Source organism: Equus quagga, chromosome 19 (genome assembly GCF_021613505.1).
Source record: "Equus quagga isolate Etosha38 chromosome 19, UCLA_HA_Equagga_1.0, whole genome shotgun sequence".
In the NCBI taxonomy this organism is placed as follows: domain Eukaryota; kingdom Metazoa; phylum Chordata; class Mammalia; order Perissodactyla; family Equidae; genus Equus; species Equus quagga.
The window spans coordinates 16,774,873-16,797,517 of record NC_060285.1 but is presented as its reverse complement, the minus strand read 5'-3'; the positions used below and the strand labels follow the sequence as shown (position 1 = coordinate 16,797,517).

At 43.1% G+C, this 22,645-nt stretch overlaps 1 protein-coding gene and 2 long non-coding RNA genes across 5 annotated transcripts in view; 1 reads left to right on the top strand and 2 right to left on the bottom strand.

Moving 5' to 3' along the window:
* Positions 1–513: 513 nt before the first annotated feature.
* LOC124230586 (uncharacterized) lies at positions 514–4,322 on the bottom strand. Its single transcript, XR_006886219.1, has 4 exons — positions 4,172–4,322; positions 2,593–2,691; positions 1,624–1,687; positions 514–647 (listed from the first exon to the last, which is right to left on the bottom strand). It is a non-coding gene; the product is annotated as an uncharacterized LOC124230586 (long non-coding RNA).
* Positions 4,323–8,872: 4,550 nt separating this feature from the next.
* Positions 8,873–11,006, bottom strand: LOC124230343 (uncharacterized). The gene is made up of 2 exons (XR_006886142.1): positions 10,381–11,006; positions 8,873–9,710 (listed from the first exon to the last, which is right to left on the bottom strand). It is a non-coding gene; the product is annotated as an uncharacterized LOC124230343 (long non-coding RNA).
* A 170-nt stretch (positions 11,007–11,176) lies between these two features.
* Positions 11,177–22,645, top strand: part of TCP11L2 (t-complex 11 like 2) — a 37,632-nt gene continuing 26,163 nt past the window's right edge. The window contains exons 1-3 of one of the 3 annotated variants that reach the window (XM_046646308.1): positions 11,177–11,322; positions 19,426–19,611; positions 21,755–21,890. In XM_046646308.1, the coding sequence (XP_046502264.1) occupies positions 19,455–19,611; positions 21,755–21,890 (293 nt within the window). In that variant the 5' untranslated portion in view covers positions 11,177–11,322; positions 19,426–19,454. Of the gene's footprint in view, positions 11,323–18,851; positions 18,972–19,425; positions 19,612–21,754; positions 21,891–22,645 lie in introns of those variants that run through there. The other 2 variants (XM_046646309.1, XM_046646310.1) reach the window with 2 other exon arrangements.

The window sequence follows — 22,645 nt, the reverse complement described above, 5'->3', positions numbered from 1 at the left end:
CTAGGATAGTGCTTGACACATGGTAATGGCTCAATATAAGCATGTTATATATTTATTACACATTATATATGCTATATATGTTATGTTATTATATATGATATAATTATATATTATATATAATAAATGAAGGTACATACTGTAGTTTATTATATATTTATTATATATGATACATTACAAATGAATATATTATGTATGTATTTTATGTATTATATATAATAAATGAAAGTATATAATTATATAATTATATATATATATATATATATATATATATATATATAAAATGAGGGTGAAGCCAACTGCCCCAAATCTAAATAACAGGTTTGGGGCCGGCCCAGTGGCCAAGTGGTTAAATGTCCTCATGCTCTGCTTCAGGGGCCCGGGGTTCACAGGTTCAGATCCCAGGCATGAACCTACTCCACTCATCAGCCATGCTGTGGCGGCATCCCACATACAAAACAGAAGAAGAATGGCACAGATGTTAGCTCAGGGTGACTCTTCCTCACCAAAAAAGAATAAAGTAAAAAAAATAAGTAACGGCTTACTTCTCGCTCTCGCACAGTTCAAATGGGTATTCCTGGCCAGCAGGCAGCCAGGGACCCTGGTTCCTTCTGTCTCATGATTTCTGTCTTCTCGGGCCTCCACATTATCTGCACACAGTCCACAGATGGGGAGAAGGGTGTTTAAGGGCCAGTCTGGAAAGTGGCACCCATCACTCCCCCCCATTCCACGGGCCAGAACTCAGTTACATGTTCATATCTAACTGTGGTAAGGCTAATAGGTGGTAAGGCTTCAATTCAAATCCAGGTTTATTTTAATAAATCCACCGCCTTTTATGCTAATTTCAATTATGCTAGTTTCTTCCACCCCTGCTACTAACTCCCAAAGGAAATGCTTAGATCATGTGTCTTTATAAATAATTATATTGTTTGAACCACTGCTTAAACACTGGTGTTCACAAAGTTCTGAGAAATCCTAACCGATCTTTACTTTAACTGGAGTTTGTTTCAGCTTTTCCTAGCTCCAGAAAAATCCATCTAACTTTTCCACAAGAGCCTCTGAAGTTAGCTCCCATGTAGCTTCAGATCTTCTTAAAAGGGACAGAGATAAGGGAATAAATTTCCCTCTTAATTTTCACAATTAGCTCTCTGATCTCTCTGACTACCTTGTATATTTCCTGGTTTTCAAGCAAAGCAAAAGGAAGAAAAGAAAGTTTCATTTAAAGTTTGTCAGGGTTAATTTTCCTCCACATCAGTGATTTCCCTACCAACTAGCTTTCTGCCCTCCCAACCAATATTTAGAAGTTTTGCCTGTAAGGTCGTCTTATGGATCAGCATGCACAATATTGAGTACCTACTATGTGACAGGCACTGTGTGAAAGAATATAGATTAATTTAAAGATGGGTATGGAGGGTTATTGTCTGACAAGGGTTTGGGGCAAACAACAGCAAGCATCGCTTAGTGCAGGCTTCAATGCACAGGCAGAAGTGCCTCCTGTTCTCCTGGCATACACAGAGAGGTACACTTGGGTGAGGACACAGCCGAACATGCTTCAGAAATGTGCTGCAGAAGACAACCCCCCACCCCTGGTATTCCCCCCTTTTTCAGAGCAAGCATGAGAATGACCTTGCCTGGAAGAAACATGGTGGTCTTCACCACGGCCAACAGGCAGTCTGCTAGTAGGAGGCAGCTGTCGAAGAGAGCAACAGTAAACACTAGTGGCCCAGCCTGGAGAGCTGAGGCACTCATGAGAAGTTGAATTTGGGCACAACCTCCACTGCTGGTGGAAAAGACCCCCCCAAATCCCAGTGGGCTCACAGGCAACCTGAGATGAGCCTCCGGGTGCAGTCCTTGGACAATCAAACCTCTTGTCTTGATAGTTATGAATTGGATACACTCCTTAATCCCCAGGAACTAATAGTCTAAAATGAGTGACTTTCATGTAATCACATCATTACATGGTATGTGTGATACATGTTTTCAAAGCTCGCCTGACGTCTGTTTTTCTATCTAGTCATGCTTAGCAGATCTTATAGATGAAAATAATGGTAAGGGCCCTTGTTTCCTTCATGGAGATAACGCAAATGCCAAAAGGGCCAGGTGAATCATGTAAATGAATGCCATAGGCCACGTGCAAGAGACACAGGGTCTGCAGCATGCAAATTCCAACAAAACACACCTGTGGGCTGAAACCCACTCATTGCAGTGCCCTCTTCACCAAGCTTATGTTCCAGTTCTGGGCCCCTGAGGAAATCTCTCAGGACTGTCACCCTAGATCTAGGAACTGCAGTGAATTCCTCACCTCATTTAATAGGAATAATGAATCTCCCACAGTTTGCATATACCAAAGTGAGCCTTTTACTGTCATTTTTGAGAATTATAAAAGCATCACTGAAATAGTTTAAACCAATCCAGATTTTTGGCTAAGCAGTGCTGAATTTCTTCCAAGTCAGTTCAGCTAACATCTCCAGTATTTTTTCTGCAATGAATTTAACCCAAATACCATATCCATGGGCTCGCATCTAATCTATTGAGGTCCCTCGAAAATTTTTTATCCATGTCTGCTTAGATACCACTTTCTCTTGGAAGCCCTACCTGGTCCTCAGCTCCAGATCGCATGCTCCTCCTCCATGACAACGTGGATTGACTTCTATTTATCAAGATTCAATTTGCAAGAAGTTGAAAAACATGATTCTGTAAAATAGAACATACATAGGTTTAAAAAAAGGTATTCATTTTATTAACTAAAGGGGTAGCCAGTAAAATGATAAAGGCGATTTAAGGAGCATTTGAGGAACAGAGGTTTATATATCCTAGCAAGAAAGGCATTTACGAGCCAGCCCCGGTGGTCTAGTGGTTAAGATTCAGCGCTCTCCCTGGCCCGGGTTCATTTGCTGGTCGTGGAACCACACCACCTGTCTGTCAGTTGTCACACTGTGGTGGCAGCTCATATAGAGAACTAATAACTAGGATACACAACCACGTACTGAAGCTCAAACAAAACAAAACAAAGCAGGCGTTTAAAAAAATCTTAGAATAAGATTATTGGATTAGATACAAAATCGGCTAATATTTTACAGGGCAATAAACAGTAACCTTTGGGGTTATCTTTATGGAACAGAAATAATTTCATTTGTATTGGTAATGGACAAGAATCTTCCATGCTGTTATCGGTTTTCAGTAAATTTATATCTACCTTTACAAAACTGTAAAATATCTGAACCAATAGTAAATAGTAAATCCAACAATTGCACAATAATTGCTAACATTATTGAGCACCAACTATGTCAGGCACATGATTAGACACACACATTATCTCATGTGCTTAATACTAAGAAAAAGGTATTACTACTAGCCCATCTTACAGACGAAACTGGAGCTTAACTGAATTAACCTGCCCCAAATCACTCAGCTCATAAGTGACAGAGCAGGGATTAGAAACCAGATCTGCCCGTTTGGCTCTATACTTGTGCTCTTAGCATTTGTCATAGAATAGTAAAATAGCCCGTTTCTTGGCCTATCTTCTCACTGGACTGTGATTCCATTAGGGGAAAGATCACGGCTTTTTGTTCATTGATATTTTCCTTGCAACGACTGATATCCAGCACCTAAGAAGCACTCAATAAATATTTCTTTAAATTAAGTTGAATATGTAAAAGCAGAGAATCATATTCCAATTGTAATACTTTTGTTAGCCCTTTCACCCTCCTCTCATAATTAAAAGTTCATTTATAGTCCATATATTCACCTTTCTTCCCCTTGGTAACAATGTTTAGTACAATGGTGGAGGTGAGGTGTTTAACCGATATATTCTTTATTCATTTGTATTCATAAAATAAACATTTATTGAATTCATCATAGTGCCAAGCACTGTACTAGAATGGTAAGAAGGGCTCCCCTACTAAAATGCAGCTTTATGAAAAGGAATTGTGTCTCATTTAACTTTTTTTATCTCCAGCACCCGGCAAAATGTCTAGGCCATACTAGGCACTTAGTCGGTAGTTGCTAATTTAATGAATGAATAATTGTTGAATGAGGGATTATTGCAGACCCACGGCATTTTCTTGGGATAGTTCCTGAATGCCCCAACTAACAAATATCAATCTAGAATGTCATTCTCCTAATAAAGCACCATCAGATAAAACTTTTTAAAATGTAAATGATCCTTTCTTACCCTTGGTGAAATTCACTGTACTGGTTATCTGGTTATATCCCCGCTTGCTTGGAGGTCCTTTCTCTTCCCTTCCCCTGCTCTGCTCTGTCTTCCAGGACTGATCCCTGGAAACATTTCCCAGGCTCTCTGCCAACTGGCTCCAAGGTTGGCTGATATGAGGCCCTGGAGGGAGATAGGAGGATGGGAATAAGGGAGAAGAACCCACTCCTGTCCCTCCTTCTCCTCCCCTTTCTACTCCTTGTGAAAACTCTCCAGCAGTGGCTTATCTCCTCTATGGTTCTACCTCCCATTCATCAGTCCCTTGTTCCATGGTCTCAGGGCCTAAGGGCAGTCCTGACTCCCAGGTTCTGCTTTGGTCCCTTTGCTCTTTTAGCTCCAGGGATGTAGCTTCCCACTGATTCCATTATCTGAGTTGTGTCACCATCCCATAATAGGACTTTTAGCTCTTCCCACCTGCGTATAATTTCTTCTCTCTATTGAATTCCTTCTATTGAACTATATGGAATGGATTCTTGTTTCCCCGAACGGGTCCTGACTTACTGGTCTGATGAGTAGAGAATGGCCATAGTGACACTAAGTCAATACTCAATGGTCTGTAAGGCTCCTTAGCTAAGTAAATGGCTCCTGTACCAACAACTTGTTGGATTTGAATTTGTTCCTTGGCAGAATTTTAAATTATCCCACATCACAGACCTTTAAGTTGCTCAGGACCAGTTGAAATTGTAAATATTAGATCAGTAAATAACAAGAGTATAATAATAGTAGCTATAGTTTATTGATCCATACAATGTACCTGGCACTCTCCTCAACTCTTTATATATATTATCCCTCTTAATTTTCCAACAAACTGTGGGGTAAGTATTTACTCTATTCAAGGTTCTTAGCAGCCAATAACAGATACTTTGAATAGACATGCCAGAATAGTCTTGGGGAGCTCATGGAATTGAGAGGAAGGCTGAAGAACCAGGCTCAGGAAAGAACTAAAGGAAGCCATGCATAGCTAAGATCATGCCACAGGGGGATCTGCTAAGGATGCCATGCATTGGACACCATCACTGCAGGCTCCGTGAATCATCCCTGTCTGCTCGTGGTGGGCAGCATCTAACAGGATATGCTTAGGTCCCACACCTACAGCCTAGCTGTCAGGGTCTGGCAAGAGAGAATGTCTTTGCCTCTTTCACCTTCAGTAGCAAAGTATTAATGGAATTACCACATCACTCCCTACTTTGGCTTCTACAGTAAACAGTAATAATGGGACTACCATTTGGGAAGCTGCATATCAAAATGACAAATGGCCCCCACAACATCATTATCCCCATTTTACATCTGTGAAGATAAGGGCATATATATAATATATGGTAGAACTTGGCTGTGAGCCCTCTGGTCTGTCTGAACCCAAGGCACACCCTCTTTCCAGGATACCACATTTGTTCTTTATATACAGTTAGTTTGTACCTTAATTGATTTGCTCTTTGAAAACTTTGATCTACATATACTTGTAAATTAAAAAAATTTTTAACTTTTTTAAATTTTTTAATTTACAAGTATAATCACAGTAACTTTCCTTGAAATAAAGAATTTGGCTTGAGCATTAAAATTCACTTGTACACAATTATGTTCTACACAGGTTTTCAGGATTTGCTGATTATGTACATGCAGGTGTACTTGTAATATGAACAATGTCATGCCCAGGAATCTTTCTCAAGGAATCAGCCAGAAACGCCTTGTTGCTCTTTACTCCAGATTTCCTTGTAGCAGAATTTACCTCCTGTTTGCTCTGACTGCTTCATATATATACGAGAGAAGCATAAACAGCTTTATATTTTGGGAGACTTGGCAGCATTCCATTCTCCTTGCTTTCTGGAAGGCATAGCCACCCCAGTTCCTGGTCCAATCACCCTTCTAGAGTAGTGGAATGTAATTATAAATACTTCGGGCACTTAGTTGATATAGTGCTGGCATGCTTGTTGACATGTTGTTATGGAAATTAGATAATTATGCCAAAAGGTAATACTTTGCATGTGACACTACGCGTATGTGTGTGTGGAAAGAGAAGCCATGAAATGGGTTCTGGTTTCTATTCTTGACCTGCCAATTCAGTGAGTCACTGAACATCCGTTTGGTCACTCATAAACCCTCAGTGCCCTAATATAATTCCTTTCACCAGACCCTCAGGAACTCAGCTAAAAGCTACCGTACATGCATCTGAATGGTCAGGACTCTCAATTTTTCATCCTCAAAAGGTGGTAGCATTATATAAGTCCTATACCACTTCGGCAAAGAATACCTTTCCAATTTATCATTAAAGGAAGGAAACCTTTAGAGGTCACAGGTTGGGGCAAAGTACGTTTTTTAAATGAAAGTAAATTCCACGTATTTTGACTATCTAAGAATTGGCTTGAAGGGAACAACTTAAAAAGTAAAGATTAGTATTTTCCCACCCAGCATAATGTTGACATACCACAGTGAGGGGCCTTTCGCAAATCTATTCCTTTCTATAGTTTATATGAAACGTTCCACTTGTTCTCATGACTTTTAAAAATATGAATAAAAAGGAAATAGGAAGGTTATTTATTGTGTAGCGTTAATAGCCCACCACAAAGGCATATTTAGGAGGACATACGATGATAAGAGCAGTATCATTGTATGGCAGCGTGAAATTACATTAGTAACATATGCATGAATACATTCTTACTGTAAAAGAAATAAGCCATTTGTATATATATAGAATAAATCAGGGACACCTCTCTACTTGCTTCTTAAACAGTTCGGAGGATAACTTTGTAGTCCATTTCTACGCATTTCATATATACAGAATTCACATATGCACTCTCTAATGCAAATTCTCTTTCAAGCATAAATGGTATCACCACATAATCATTGCTCTAAAACTCATGTTTTCATATTGAACACTCTATCTGAAGAGTCACATTTCTTAATCTTTTCCTTTGTGTCTTCTGAGTTTTGCCTCTTATTTTAGAAGCTCTTCCCCCACCCCACTGGGTACTCCAAATGACTTTTAAAGTGAGGGCCTAAATGTTCACTCGAGCCTGAACAGGACTACGGAGGCATTTAGAAAATGACTCCCTGCTGGCCCAGAGGTGGGGTAAGGAGTGTGACTGTCTTGGCCTGGGCTCTGAGCCATCACCTCTTTGGCCTCCCATAGGTGCTCCTCTGAGCTTCAACTCTCCTTGGCCCCTCCTACTTCCCGCCCAGAATTGTCTTCACTGCTGGTCCTCACTCTGTCTTTTGCTTTCCAGGGTACAACAGTGGTTTCCAGGTAAGTGGAGAGGGCCCAAGGAGGGTGAAGGCAGGATACTAACAATGTTTTTTCTTTTAGTATGTAAGGGGTTAGGGTCTGGGGCTGTGTCCTAGGCGTGAGGGTACAGGCAATTAGAATGAGAAATAACCTCCAATTTTATACTAATTCAGTTCAGTGGAGTCAAGGGAAAAACTGGTTTTGGTGCTTTGGAAACTTGATCAAGCATGAGCATTTTGATTAACAGTCAAAACTGGTCAATGATCTAGAGCTGCCTTATCTTCCAGACCAAAAGAAAAAGAAAAAGAATGACAAAATCTGACAAGAAGGTCTGGTTAAATTTTGAACGTTCAGTGACCGATTATCTAGTTTATATTAGCCACATTATTTTCTTCCTTCTACTTTCTATTGGCTTCCCCCTCTTCCTGTTTTCAGCCCTTCCTAGCATCTTAAGATGGACAGGGGGAGAAAAAGAGATGGGACTCAATTTAATCAATTTTTCTACTTACAGTGGAGTCACATCTTATGTAAGGGATTAGATTCTAAAGAAAAAACATAGGGTCAAAATCATGTGCACTCAAAATCATCCTTGAAATTTCCTTAAGTGGGCCATAAGACCTGGGATACACTCAGGTTTTTGCTTACAGCATTGAAACAGATACATGTTCCTTCATCTGAGTACTAGCTAAAATAATTGATTTGCATTTGGGGACAGGTTAAGGGAAAATAAGTACCTTTAAACACGAGACGTATTCTGGATGGTGAGATCAGGACCAGCTACATAATTTGCAAGGCCCAGTGCAAAATGAAAGTGCAAGGTCCCTGTTCAAAAGCTAAGAATTGCAAGATGGTGGCAGCGGAACATTAAACCAAGTGTGGGGCTCTTCCAAGTGTAGGGTCTCGTGCAACTGCACAGGTTGCACACCCATGAAGCCAGCCCTGGGTACGAAGCTTGGGACAAAATGAGAAGCTCTGAAACTGAGAGCAACTCAGGAAGAGAGGGCTCCCCACTCCCAGACAAAGAATAGGGGTCAAAATCACTGCCAGGGTGTATATTATTCTGTTGTGTTCCCCACACCTTGCCCTATCTGAGTAGTATAGTTGAATTTGCATTATGCTAGATCAGCACAAGATGCAGCTACACTAAAAAAGTCAAATGGTTGAGAGCTTGCAAATCCATATTAAAAGTACATTTTTGCATTTTCTGATTTATTTCAAGGATTCATTGTAATTTAAAACTCAGATTAAAGATGTGTAAAAAGAAAGTAAGTGCTTACATTTCTTTACTGAGCAAAATTTTGATCTGCCCATAGTCATTTGCCAAAGGCAACAAATCAAATTTAGTCTCTTGCTTAATTTTACGGGGAAAACAGACTTCATTACTAGGAGTTTCCTAGGTGGTTCAAAAAAGGAAGGTTAGAAAAATTAGGTGTCACAAAACGTCATTTTCAAATAAAAAGCTATTTTATTTACTAAAGAGGTTGCCTTTTCAGACACAGTTTTCAGAAGGTCATGAACATAATTCGAGCAAGAAGGACTTTACGCTGATTGCCTGAGCTCTCTGAGCAAGAATGTGATACAAGGTTCCTTTTTTAAGTGACCTGTCTAATATTTTATAGCACCATGTTTTTTCAAAGTGCTTTTATATACAAGCCAGGCCAAGGGCAGTTGGTCAGGTAATTGACCAGAAGGTCTCCAGACAGCAAGTTATTTAATGTCGAAGTAACAGAAGATTGTGTTTCCAGGATATTTTCTGTCTCTGGCTTGAGTCTCTGATGTTACCCCCCGCAACCCCCCTTCCATCTCAAAGTTCTCACCAGAGCACAAGCTGAAACTTGACTCATCTGCTTTGACAAAAACTGCTTCCTTGTGGCTTTGAGAGTTACATATTTGGGCTTTATGTAAGTGCCATGCCTAGGGTCAGGTAGCTGGTCACCCAGGTAGGCAGGACAATTCCTGACTCATGCTCATCTGCTCCAAGTTACATAATAGCATAAAAACAATACTTAACAAGCTCCTACAATGCTCAAAAAGGAAGCAAAGCTGCCATGTGTCATTGTCACAGTGTCCAGAAGTTTGGGGATATTTTTGGTTAATCCTGCTATTGTGGAGTTTTTAGGGTGGTGATGGCAGTTGTTGTATGACGGTTATTATTTGGCAAGAATTGAAATTGGAGGCTTCTCTCATCCTGGCTGCTGATTCCAACAAATGATATAAACACGGGCATGTTCATAGGAAAGAATCTTGGTGGCAACCGCATTTTCTCTTCAATCTCTTGATCTGTACATTTTAGGAAAAAGGAGGAGAGAGTGGCATAAGGACACACAAATAAAAATTTATACAGATCACCAGCTAAGTTTGTTCAGAGTAGTTTACCAAATAGTTTCAATAACTAACACTGAGTGCTTACTGTGTATAGCTCTAAGCATTTCACATGCTTTATCCCATTTCATCCTCACAACAACCCAGTGAGATAGTTATCATCTCACAGGTAGTAAATGACAGAGCCAGAGTTTGAACTCAAGAAGAGTCTATGTTGTAACACTGAATTATTCCATCTAGGTAAGTTGCTTTCCAGCCTCCTTTAAAATGTTGCCTGTCTGGTTTTCTTCTAGAATCAATTCTGCCTCCACAATCCAGACATAATTTCAGCGCTAAATAGAAATACTTAAATCTATTCAAAATTCACTTACGTTCCTGGAGGAAACTCTCCCCCAAATAATACCACCTGACACCCGGCAGAAGATACAGTGGCTTCCCTGTGCGCGGTTGGGGGAAGGGTGTTTCTCTACACCCTGCAGCATGCCCACAGGAGCTGAACAGTAGGCCTGACCGCACAGAGCCCATCCTGGGACTGCTTATTTACATTAACTCATGTCGAAACTTCTCCCAGAGATCGGTGCTGCCAACAACCCTAGAGGAAGTAAGATGTGTTATCTTATGCACGCACACCAAGTTTACGTCTTCAGAGAGCCTGGGTGGGGGTAACTCCAGTAGCTAATCATCCCGTCCAGCCACATGCAAATCTGGATTCGTGTTTACGTGGAGGTGCAGATACAAACGTCCGTGACACGCTAGGTTGCCGACGTCCGTGGGAACATACTTGCCACGTTGTCGCTTGGGTTGTCTCTGTATGCGCGGACGGTGTGATGGTGGGCACCCAATTTAGATCGCCCCTTCTAGATGAGGGGTGTTCCGCAGTAAAACGTCCCCCCGCCGGCCGGAAGCTTGCAGCATGGTCCACGCTGGGGCGCCCCGGAAGCCTAGGGAGGTCAGTCCAGCGCTCCACGAGCCGATCCGCCGACGGCTTCGCCCCGCCCCCAGCGCCCCCGCTCCGCCCCGCCCTCCGCGCCCCACTCGGCCCCGCCCCCTAGGGCCCCTGCAGGCCCCGCCTCCAACGCCGGGTGCTCCGGGCGGCAAGGCTGCCCCAGTTCCGTAAACACTTCTCTCCCCGCCCCTAGCAGTCCCTGGACCGCACCACTCGCAGCCCGCGGGGGGGAACGCTCTCTCGCGCATCCCAAACACCTCCAATCCAAGCTCTCCTCGGCCTCTTTCATCCAAACATGAGGGAAAATGTTCTGTAGTAGGTCAAATCTGTCAGCGCTTTGCTGTCAGAGCCCGAAGTGCCCTGGATTTCCCCTGGCCCCTGTGCCGTCTTCCCCCCGCTCGCCGGTTGTGTGATGGCCACGCCGTGGCTGCCTCCCTAGAGTCTCTCCCGGCCCTTTAAATACCGCGTGGGGGGGCCGGGGAGGCGGGGGGTTGTTGGACTGGTGAGTTTTCGAGGTGTTTTCACCGTGCTCAGTGAGGGGACACTCAGAGACCCACCTACCCCATCCCGCGACCCGGGCTCGCTCAGTCGCTTTCTCCTCCGCCTGTCTCCGCGCGGGACCCGGTGCGTATCCATCCCGGGGGAGCGTGTCGCCGGCTCTGAGGTGATGGGCCTGGGCCGGCGGAGGGGGACACCTCGCCCCAGGGCAGCCCGAGAGCCTCCCGCGCCCCACCTCGGAACTCGGTCCTGGGACGCCGGCGTCGGGGGCGAGGAAGCCGCGCTTCTTGCTCCCCCCACCCCCCTTGTTTGACCTCGAACCGCCGTCCCGCGTGGGAGCGGGGCGTGTGTCAGGGTGGCCGCGGGCTTCGGCGGGGTCGCGGCCGCTTGGCGCTGTTTCCATCCCGCTGGGCCCGTGCCAGCGACCGCGCTGCGAGCGGCTTCCCACCATCCGTCCGGGCTCCAGGAGGGGGCACCCGTCTGGCCTGCGGCCCCCGGCCCGGCCGGGATGGGCGAACCGAGCCGCGGTGGGGACGGGCGGGGCCCGCGGCGTGTGTTTGGGGTTTGTTGCCGAGGTTTCCGCGGCGCTCGGCTTGGGCCCCGCGGTCCCCTCCCTTCAGGGTTTGTTTTGACAGGAAACGTGCTGCTGGAGGGGAGGGGCGCCCGGAGGACGTGGGCGAGGGGTGTGCAGAGTCCGGGTGAGTCCCCTGGACCTTAGGCTCAGTTAGAGGGAAGAGGCGGGAAGTGCCAGTCAGCCCCGGGCTCGAACCCTGGCCTCTCAGGGATGGCTTGTGCTTCCCGAAGCTGGGGACTCTGGGTGGCAGCGCTGGGGTAACGGCAATGATTCGAGGTGGCAGGTGGACGAACGTGGTTATGTTTCTGTTAATATTAGGAAAAACTTCCATTCAACGAGCGATTTCACAATGATATAAAGTTTCCTTTTTAAAATAAATGTATTTAAATGCAAACGTCTAGTCAAGATAAAGAGAAGTGATTGATAAATAGAGTATAGGTGAGGGTGGGGATGTGGAAACGCGTGCAGAGTAGTCCAACGACTGAAGTTTGGGAAATATTGTCTTGGATGGTTGTCCTGTTACTTTAACCTTGAAGAAACTAGATAAGTTGTCCTTGTCCCCAGTGGGCTCCTCAGCCCCCAAGATCCCTGTGGCCTCAGGATCTCCAGCCCCCTCAGAGACCTTGCTCCTTGCCACCTGCCAACCGTAATGAGGTTACTGCAGTGGTTCCCACTTTAGGAGACCCCCTGCCTGCCTTTTCCTCTTGCCTCCAGGGATTTCATACATCACCCTGGCAGCCGGGGGAGGTTGCCTGCCTTGAAGTGGCCCAAGGCGGAAGGTACCCAGTCATGTGTGAAAGCAGCTTCAATGCCATTTTGTGAGGGGTCGAGGGCCCCAGGGGGGGAAGCACAGGTACTAAAACAAGCCAGCCAGGGGTGGGAGGAGAAGTGTTTTCAAGTGTGAAAAGTGCCTAGAAACCCTTTCCCTGATGCTGTAATGTTATGTGTAGCGTGAACATCTGCTTTTTTAGACAATGACTGGCTTGTTGGCTTTTATCTAGCTCTTTGTTGGCTCTAATTTGATGAAGACCAGTATTCTCGAGCTGAATGGAGCAGGCACCTACCTCCCTGCTCTGTGGTTTTTGCTCTGCTGCATATGAATAACTTCTGAACGCTGCTGTTTGGGGCTGATTCTAAAGCAGCCTTTTGCAGAGGGAGATTTTCCATACCATCTGCAATTTTTTCTTCAAAGCCCAGCCTCCCTCCTCTGATTCCTTGCCCTTTGGTACACATATGTGGATGCTTGTCCTTGCACCTGACCTTGATCTCGTCTTCAAGGATGATACCACTAGACGTTTCTTGAAATTTCTTTTTTTCGTGACCTAACCTTAACTGGATGGGTTCCATTCCTCAGAGCACTGCTGGATAATCTGAATAATTCACTTCAAAATATTTTTTGACTCATACTAGTTGTAGGCAGTTAACCCTTTTGATAATATTTGGGTTGTAACAAGGGATTTTGCAGCGCTTAAAGAATGGCTCCCGGATGGAAGATTTTCAGTCAGTCTAGTGGGATGGTTGAGAATTATTGTGGACAATGGACTCTTTCAGTGATGCCCTTCGCAGTATAGCACTTGAGCAGCCCCTTGGGGGTAAGCTCAGCTTGCTACCACATGTACAAGTGTCCACGTGATGATGGGTAGATCGATTTGACAGAATGGAAGTGGAAAGGGCAAACAGCACACCACGTTTTCTCCAGCTGTTCTAGGGTGGTAGAAAGCATGGGCTTTAGGGATCCACTGCCTAGATTTGAGTTGTGCCTCTGCTGCTGCTGTAAACCCTTAGGCAAGTAATTTAACTTCTCTAAGCCTCAAGTTCTTATCTATAAAATGGCAGTAATAACAATACCTTAGCTAACAAGGTTATAATGAAGATTCAAGGAGATAAAATATTTAAAACACTTATCATGGGAGCCGGGTCATAATAAGTGCTCAATAGCTATTAACTCTTATTGTTAATATTTGCTATTTTGAGCTTTAGGATGGTGGAAAGACACAATGTAAACATTTCTTTATGCTCTGGAACTATGAATCTTTTCTGGTTGAATTATTGGTGCCTTGGAAATGTGTTGAGGTAGGCACTGGCAATAGGAGAGTGGAGCTATAGCTCTTTTCTGAAAGCAGCTTAAAATTTGGTAGGGATATAGCTATGCAGACAACAACCCTAGTACTTTAAGTGACTGTGTAATGAGAAAATGAGTGAAGTGAGTGGGGTGGAAGAGAAGGAAAACCCAAGTTGTCTTATGAATAGGAGTAGCTTGTCTTGTTCCTCAGCCATACCCGTTGAGCTCTCGCTCTATCCCAGGTAGCGTTCTAAGCTCTACGTGACTCATTGAGATAGAGTGAGTGGCGATAGCAGGGAAGGTCACTTTGAAGATGTAACATTTAATTTCAAATCTGAATGACAAAAAGGTGCCAATCACTGGCGATCAGGGAGAAGACATCTCAGGGGAGGAGCACAGCAGGTCCAAGTGCTCCAAAGCAGAAAGTTTGGCTTGTCTGAGGAACCCAAAGAAGGCCATTGTGTGTGGAGCGTGAAGGGTTGGTGAGGAGAGTGGTACAGGTGAGGAGTAGAAGCCAGTCACAGAGCGATTATCAACCACTTCTTACGAAAAGGGAAACCACTTGGAGATGAACTCTTAAGAGATGATTTGTTGCCTCTTCTGAAGCACTCTGGCCTATTTCCTGTTTTATGCTCTGGGCACTGTTCAAGAAGGACATTGGGACAAGTTTGACTGTCTGGAAGAGCTTTTGTACTAGAGGGGTATCTAAGCTATTGCAGTGGAGGGAAAAATCAAAATCTAAGAACTGCAGGAGACTGGACTATTCTGAGTTAGACTTGAAGTTTCAGTTTATTACTTCTTCTCGTTTAACTTTTTGCTTGAAAATAATTTTCAACTTACCAAAAAAAGGTTGCAAAAACAGTACGAAGAACTATTGTCTACCTTTTACTCATATTTGCCTGTTAACATTTTGTTCCATGTGCTTTATTGTTTTCTCTTTTTCTCTCATTTGAATCATTTGAAAGTTGCATATATCATGGCCCTTTATTCCCAAATATATAATCATAGTACCTTTATCAACTTCAGTAAATTTAACATTGTAATACAGACAGTAGATTCAAGTATAGTAGCAATGTTGTCAACTGACCCAATAATGTCTGTTATAGCATTTTTTTCCCTCCGTTATAGGATCCAGTCAAGAATCGTCTATTGGAATATGTTGTCAAATCTCTTTTCCTTTGGGACATATCCTCTGTCTGTCTTTGTTTTTATGACATTGACATTTTTGGAATTCATAACTTCTTTTAGTAAGAATGAAATAGTGGTTGACAATCTGTCAAGCATTTACTAGGGGCTTAAGTACTTGACGTAGACTATTTCAAAATTAATCTTCGCAACGATTCTGTAAGGTAGATACTATTATTGTCCCCAGTTTGTAAATGGTGAGTGCCCTGTCTTCAGCCAGTAAATATCAAGAGTTAAGATCAAGAACCCAGTCCACCTGGCTCCAGAGCCAGTGTTCTTACTGCTTTAGTGACATGTGCATTGTCACTGGTGGATCTTTGCAAGGTAGAATTTGCTGCAGGAAAGAAATAAGGATGTAAAGTCAGTAATCTGGACACAGGTTGAGGAATCACTAGCAAATTAAAAACTCATCTCTCCTCCATCTGTGGTGGAACACAGGACTGGCCCCTTCAGGTCCTTGTACCCATTCCTTCCTCTCTAAAATGTCAGTAGTCACGCTGCGATTCATTCATCCAACAATAAATATTTAAGTGTCTGCTGCCTCCCAGTCATTGACCTTGGAAGGAATCACATAATATTGCATTTATTATTATAAAATATGGAACAGTACAATGAAAAATGTGATTATTCTCTTTGAATAGTGACCTACTATAGTGTTGGTGACTTTGCTTGGAGTTATCTTCTGTCTTCACCTTGACTTTACCTTTCGCCAGTGAGTAAATCCTCCAGGTAGGATGAGATGTAGTGTTCCTGAAAAGTTGTTTGGTTTGCCTGTGAGTTACAATGGTGAAGGTTAGGTAGGTCTAAGTTTGTTGGTATGAGAAGCATTACCTTTCTTAAAGAAATGGCTTCTTTTCGTTATCACTGTTCTAAGAGAGAATTCAGAATAGTTTTAAAAACAGATTAAATACCCTCACTGCCCTTTGAGTCAAGTAGCTTTGTCCTCAGATGACTTATATGGAAACCTAAGACCGAAAAGGGAAGACCAAGTGTGAAGGAACTTGCAGAAGACCATTTACCAGGGTGGGCCATTTGCTTTTGGTTTTTGTATTTCAGACAAGTCCAAGAGTTCTGTCCAGGTTAACCACTGGTCTTGTTTATCTATAGAACATGCTTTTATCGTCATGGGATAAAATTTTTCTTCCTTCTAGAGTTTTTACTACCTGAAATGATGATGATGACAATAATGAAAGCAAATAATACTGATAATAGCAAACATCTGCAACCTGTATACTCAGTGGCAGTCACTGTTCCAAGCACTCTGCATATATAGACTGAATGAAATCTCACACCAGCCTATGAGTTAGGTATTCTTAATATGACCGTATGAGGAAACAGGCAATTTTTTAATATAATGGACATTTTGGCTTCAAAGAAAAGTTTCTGCTTAGATCCACAAAGCCCAATTGAAACATGGAGCCTTCTATCAGCTAAACAAGAGTTTCTAGACATTTTGAAGCTTTTAAATTTTCTCTTGCCTCCCCTGTACTGGAAACTCGATCTCCAGTGAATTGTTGGAAGAAAACATAGTTGCACGTTATTAAGCATGGCTGCCATGAGCATGTTTAATTTCTCAGAACTCCTAGTGATGCGCCATGGGACCCTGGGTTTATAGCATTTTAGCAATACCTAGGTGAAAGGCACCTTATAGCTTGCCCAACCCACTCAGAAAAACGAGGAGAAGAGAGCAGATGTGATGTGCATAAAGTCACGCAGCAAATTAATGACAGACCCAGGCCTCAAACCGTGGACTTGTAACTCCTAACCTAGATCTTTTTATTTTTTAAATCTTTGTACTTTGCTGCCTTATTAAACTCAATTAAGAAACCTACAAAGTGTGCTGTTCAGCTGGAGTAGAAAAATGAAATGGACAGTTATAGCTATTAACCTCATTCATAAATTCCAATGGATGAAAGCTTTTATTCACCTTTACTTGGAAAAACAGCCAAAGTGAAGAGAAATTAAGGGCAGAGCATACATAACACAATAGTGACAGTGGAATGACTGAAAAAAATAAAGTGGAAACAGAGTTTAAGATATTCAAATAAGGGTGTGACAGGACCAGGAAATACTGAATCTTAAGCCTAACAAGATGGGTTTAGGTGGCGGATTCTGCTCCCAGCTTGAACTTCGGCAGTGCCAGGCCTGGAAATGTGCAGTGATATCAGTTTGCAAATGTTCTGGTTGAAGCTATACCAAATGGGAGTGAATGATTCCAGTTCAGCTGACACCGAATGAAACTTGTCACATACTTGAGACTGGTAATGGACAAGACACAGCCCCTGCCTTATTAAGGAGAGTCGGAAGTAGCCATGGGAGGAAAATAACTGTACAAGGGACAGAGCTCTGTGGTGGAGATACAGGAGGTGTGCTGCAGGTGTACAGAGAAGAGTGCCATTCGCTCTGGCCAAGAGGGTAGAGGGAAGGCTTCCTGGAGAAGGTAGCATTTTCAAGAAATGCCATCAGTGAAGTAAAATGTTGGTAAAGAGAGAGAAAGCTAGAGGGAAGGGCAAGCATTCCATTTAGGATTTGGGGTTTGGTGGAAGCGAAAGGGTTAGAACAGACCCTTTTCTTCTGTTCTCTATATCCATCCCCCCACCCCCAGCAAATAGGAGTTAAAGCTCAAGTCAAATCTGGTTTGCTTGGGGTGAAGGAGGTTGTTTCACCACTGAGGATGCAAGGGTTCAGGGCTATTATATAGCCTGTGCTCGTGGTGGTTGGCCTTGGCACTCTAGGATAAGGTGAACGTCTCTGCACAGTATCTTCCTGGCAGCTCCAGTCCACTCCTTGCCCTTCAGTCTACAGGGGCAGCCTCTGAGTTAGTGGTTTTTGTTTGTGGAGGTGGTGGGCCAAGCAAGGTTGCATTTCTATGAGTGGCAGGACTGAAGAAAGTTGTTTAGGTGAAGCCAGGCACAAATGCCCGTGGGCTTTTGATCCTCAATAAGTCCCTCTCGGGCCCATCCTTGTCTCTGTCACCACCCAAGGGATAAAAAATGGCACGGTTTCTCTCAAAAAAGGCTAGATTGATTCCCCCTTAGTCCCAGCCCTGCCTCTGCTTTCTCACGCTTCCTCACCAATGCCTTGTTTTCCCTTTTCTTGTCTTCTAGCATCTGGCACACACAGTTTTTGGCAACTGGACTTGAGAGCCATGAGAGTAGGGCCCTGCCTATTTTGTTTGTAGTTGCTTTTCCCTGTGCCTGGTGCACAGTAGGCACTCAGTTTCCAGGCATACTGTGCGTGGTTGTGGTTTCACATTCTGGCAGCTTTAAAGCTCTGCGTACCTCCTTGCACAGGCTGATTAGGTTTAAAGAGACTCAGTGAACCCTTACTATCGTTACTGTCCATTCAGGATTTGAGATGCTTTTCTCCTCTGGCCCAGGTTTCCCCTCAGTGTCAGCGAATACCACACTCATATCAAGGCCAGCTCCCTCATGGGCCTGGCTGAGGCTCCTGGGCTCATGCCTGGGCATCCCGTGTGCCCAGGATCTCCTTTCTAGGGGGTGACTGGCCACAACTGTCCTTCCCAGGGAGGTAATCTGATGTCCCAGAAACAGCACTGGATGCAGAGCCAAAGGACTGGTTTTATGGCATAGTAAGTCCCCTTGTCCCTTGGAGTCCCATCCATGTCCCAACCCCATGAATCAGGATCTTTTGTGCCTGTTTGTTCATCAGGTGGTGGTGAGTACTTTGTAAATTGTGAAGTAGAAACCAAACATCAGGGCTTACTCTTCATACCATGGCAGTTGATGGAAAAATGGAGAAGAACTTGAAGACTTGCCAGCCAGAGGTTTTAATTTGCCTTCTCTTTTCCTCAAGGGGCTTACAGAGAACTAAAGAGGCTGATTTCAAAAATATTTAAAACAAAGACATCAGAACAATAATAACAGCTAACATTTGAGTGCTGTGCTAAGCACGTTAATAAGAATAATCCTCATCTTCAAGCAACCCTATGAGGTTAGTCTTCCAGCCCAGTTTTTCTAACGAGGGAGGTGGTCCAGTGACTTCCCTAAGGTCACATGGCAAAAGACAGAGGAGCTTCTAACCAGGGCAGTCTGACCCCAGAGTGCCACACTCTTACCTTCCTGTGTTTTGGTGACCCAGGACGAGAGAGTTGCGTGTGCTCTGCACATTTCTTTTGAAGCATCTGTTATTGCTGAGAGCTGCTCCATATTCTCACTGAGTGTGTCCTGAGTAAGCTCACACCTATGGCTGTGGAATCAGTCTTCTGGAAGGCAGGCTTGAAGGCCTAGTGTTAGGCTGGCCAGAGTGCTATAGGAAGGATGAGGTAATCTTCTGGGGGCCCCTCCAGCGCTGTGACACGTGCAGGCATGGCTTCTACACCGGAAGAAGCATCTGTGCTGCCAGTGGAAGTACAGAATGTTGACACAAGGTCTGTTTGTCTATGCAGGTGCTTTACCCACGCTCAAGTGACACAAAATGCCCTTCAATGGCGAAAAGCAGTGTGTGGGCGAGGACCAGCCAAGCGATTCAGACTCTTCCCGGTTTTCCGAAAGCATGGCTTCACTCAGTGACTATGAGTGCTCCAGGCAGAGCTTTACAAGCGACTCCTCCAGCAAATCCAGCTCTCCTGCTTGTAAGCCGTCAGGGAAGCAGGGGCTGGGGGATGGGGGTGGTTCTAGATGTGTGTTAGCTTTTAAAACTCATAAATGAGTGACAGCAAAGGACAGACTTCCCCCTCCTTTCTAGACGTACCAGAATAGAACTGCCAAGGCAGGAATAAATAGCCGCTAAAGTTTATTTTCATTATTGACCCTGATCTGCTTTGGCTTGACTGTAAATCAGGTCCCCCAACGCCAGCTGTCTTCTCTCTCAGGTAGGAGAAAGCCTCTCCTTGAGATCACTTCCTGGGCCCCATGCAAAGATTAATTTAAATTGGCCTGTTCTTACCATTTCTGATTTACATGGAAGGAAACTTGCCCCAATTCGAGGGTCGGGCAGGAAGTGAAATAATCTAAAGGGTTTCCTGCCGATTTCAAAAACTGTTGTGCAAATCACCCCAGAAAAGTGCCCACAAGAATTACTACACTAGGGGTGTGAGGAAGAATTAAAAGAGTGGCTGGCCACAGTGAAGGGAGACGACTTGTTTTGTGTATGGAAGCTGGAGATGTGTAAAGCAGATGTGTTTATCTTTTTTTTTTTAGCTTTTTAATTGGCATTTTGTATAGAAAATATAACACCTTTAACTGACACACCCAATGCAGAAAGAAGCAACTAATGTTTAATATGATCAAATGCCCACTTCAAAAAAGTTTCTGTTTATTTTAAATTTAGACAGTCTCTTTTTTAAAATTTGGAAAGTACATAAGTATAAGGAAAAGAAAATATTTCCTATAATATCACCCAAAGACGACAGCTGGCAGTACTTTGTCATATCTTCACTCTCACATAGACGTATGTGTGTGTATCTATGTATGGACTCTTTTCACTTAGTATTATAACTAAAACATTTACTCGTGATAATATATTTTTAAAACATTGAAACATTGTTTTTATGACTACCGACTACTTCATCAAGTGAATGCACTATAATTTATTTAACTATTGGTTTGTCATTGGACGTTTAGTTCATTTCCTTTTTTTTTTTTTTTTTTGCTGTTTCAAAAAGCACTTTCTAACATCTTGGAGTGTAAAGCCTTTCGAGGAATTCCTTTGGATATGATTGGATTATTGGACCAAAGGGTACAGACATTTTTAAGGAGACTCTTAATGACACAGAGTTGGGAAAAGAATTTACTAGAAGTGACTCAGGTTTCTGTGCTTTTTCTCACTCTTTATACTATCTTTAGGGTTGACGCCCCCAACAGGGGACCTAGGCATCCTAAAGAAGGGTTTTACTAGTTCTGTGTATTACCATTCTCCTCCCTCTCTCCTTCCTCCCCCCCCTTCTTTTTAAAATGATTTAGGTAGCAAAGTATTGCCAGTCAGTACTGTTTGAAGTAATGATTTTTAATTAACAGATGCTAAGAGTTGCAAAAATGATTTCAAAAAGACATGATTTGTTAAATATTTTTTAGAATAATCTTTAGAAATAACTAGAATAATTATTTACTACTTCCTTCTGAGAAGTAGGTCATCTGGCTTATCACATTTGTTTTATTTTAATTATCTACGTTTATCAAGTTCTTACTGTGTTCTTCTTTACTTAAATTATCTTATTTAATCACCTCAGGACAGCCGTGTGAGGAGGTAAGTTATGGCTCAGTGAAGTCAAACGATAAGTATCAATTAGCAAAACTAAGACTCAGACCTAAGCATTATGCTATATACTGCCTATACTTTTAGAAATTATAGTTTTAAAAAATTAGTCATTTCATATTGAGTCTGTTTCAGTTAATGAGAGTTATGAATTACAGCATAAAAAGTAGGCACGATTTCCTATATAGTCATGTAATAAATGCGTATATCAATAGGCACTAGAAATGAGGTGATTTAATTAAAAAAATGTAACTTATAGTAGCCTATGTTAATAAGATTATCTCAGAAACATTTGGTAATTTGTTATCAATACAGTAATCAAAGCTATTAGAGGAGTCCTTAAATTTTTGAAGTCTTTAAGTATTAAGCAGAGGACTCCACCCATTTTAGTATATATTCTTCTCACTTGTGAAACCCTGAAAATATATGTTGGAACAGCTTAAACTCTGTCTGCATCAGGAGGCTTCATTGCATTACATTTTTTCTTCCATGACATTAACTGGTTTCTGTTTTTCTTTCAGCAACAAGCCCTCCCAGGGTTGTAACATTTGACGAAGTGATGGCTGCAACAAGGAACTTATCAAACCTGACTCTTGCTCACGAAATTGCTGTAAATGAGAACTTCCAATTGAAACAAGATGCCCTCCCTGAGAATAGGTAACCTGGAGGTGTTTTTTGTGCATAAACTGTGCTGCAGCTTCTGTGTGTGTGTGTGTGTGCGTGCACGCCCGCGCCCCCCCCCCACACACACATACACACATATTCACACTGATTCTCGAAAGTTCTTGTATAATATCCACTGGAAGTAAACATTATTTAGTTCTCTAACAAGGCCTTATACTTGTTTTCAAACCATTCCTCTAGGGTACATGTTAACCATAATCTTTGCAACTCAGCTTATATGTCACTTCCTGAGGGAAGCTTTTCCTGACATTCCTGAGCCCACTAGGCTACATTAAATCCCCTGCTAAAGACTCCTGTAGCCCCCTCTACTTCCGCTTTGCTAAGATGTCTTATAATCTTATGTTCAATGTCTGTCTTTTCCACTTGACCAAAAGCACCATTAATGGATTAACTATGTCTGTATTGTTGGCTGCTCTATCCCTGTTGCCCAGCACAGTGCCTGACATATGGTTCATTCTCAAGAAATATTTGTAGATTGACTTATTAAAAACTGATATTCAGGTTGTGAAGATAAATAAATGCAGCTAAGCTGTCCAAGTGCTAAAAGTAGGTGATCCAAAAGCGTCTGGAGGGTAGGAATCACAGCTGCATGGGCACCCCATCCTGCCCCCACCCCCGAGACCTCTAGTTAGAGCTGCACCCTTATATCCTACCTCAACCTCTCTGGCTTCAGAGGCCTTCAAATCCCCTGGGACAAAGAGGAGGCAACGGCTGGAGGCCGTGACTAC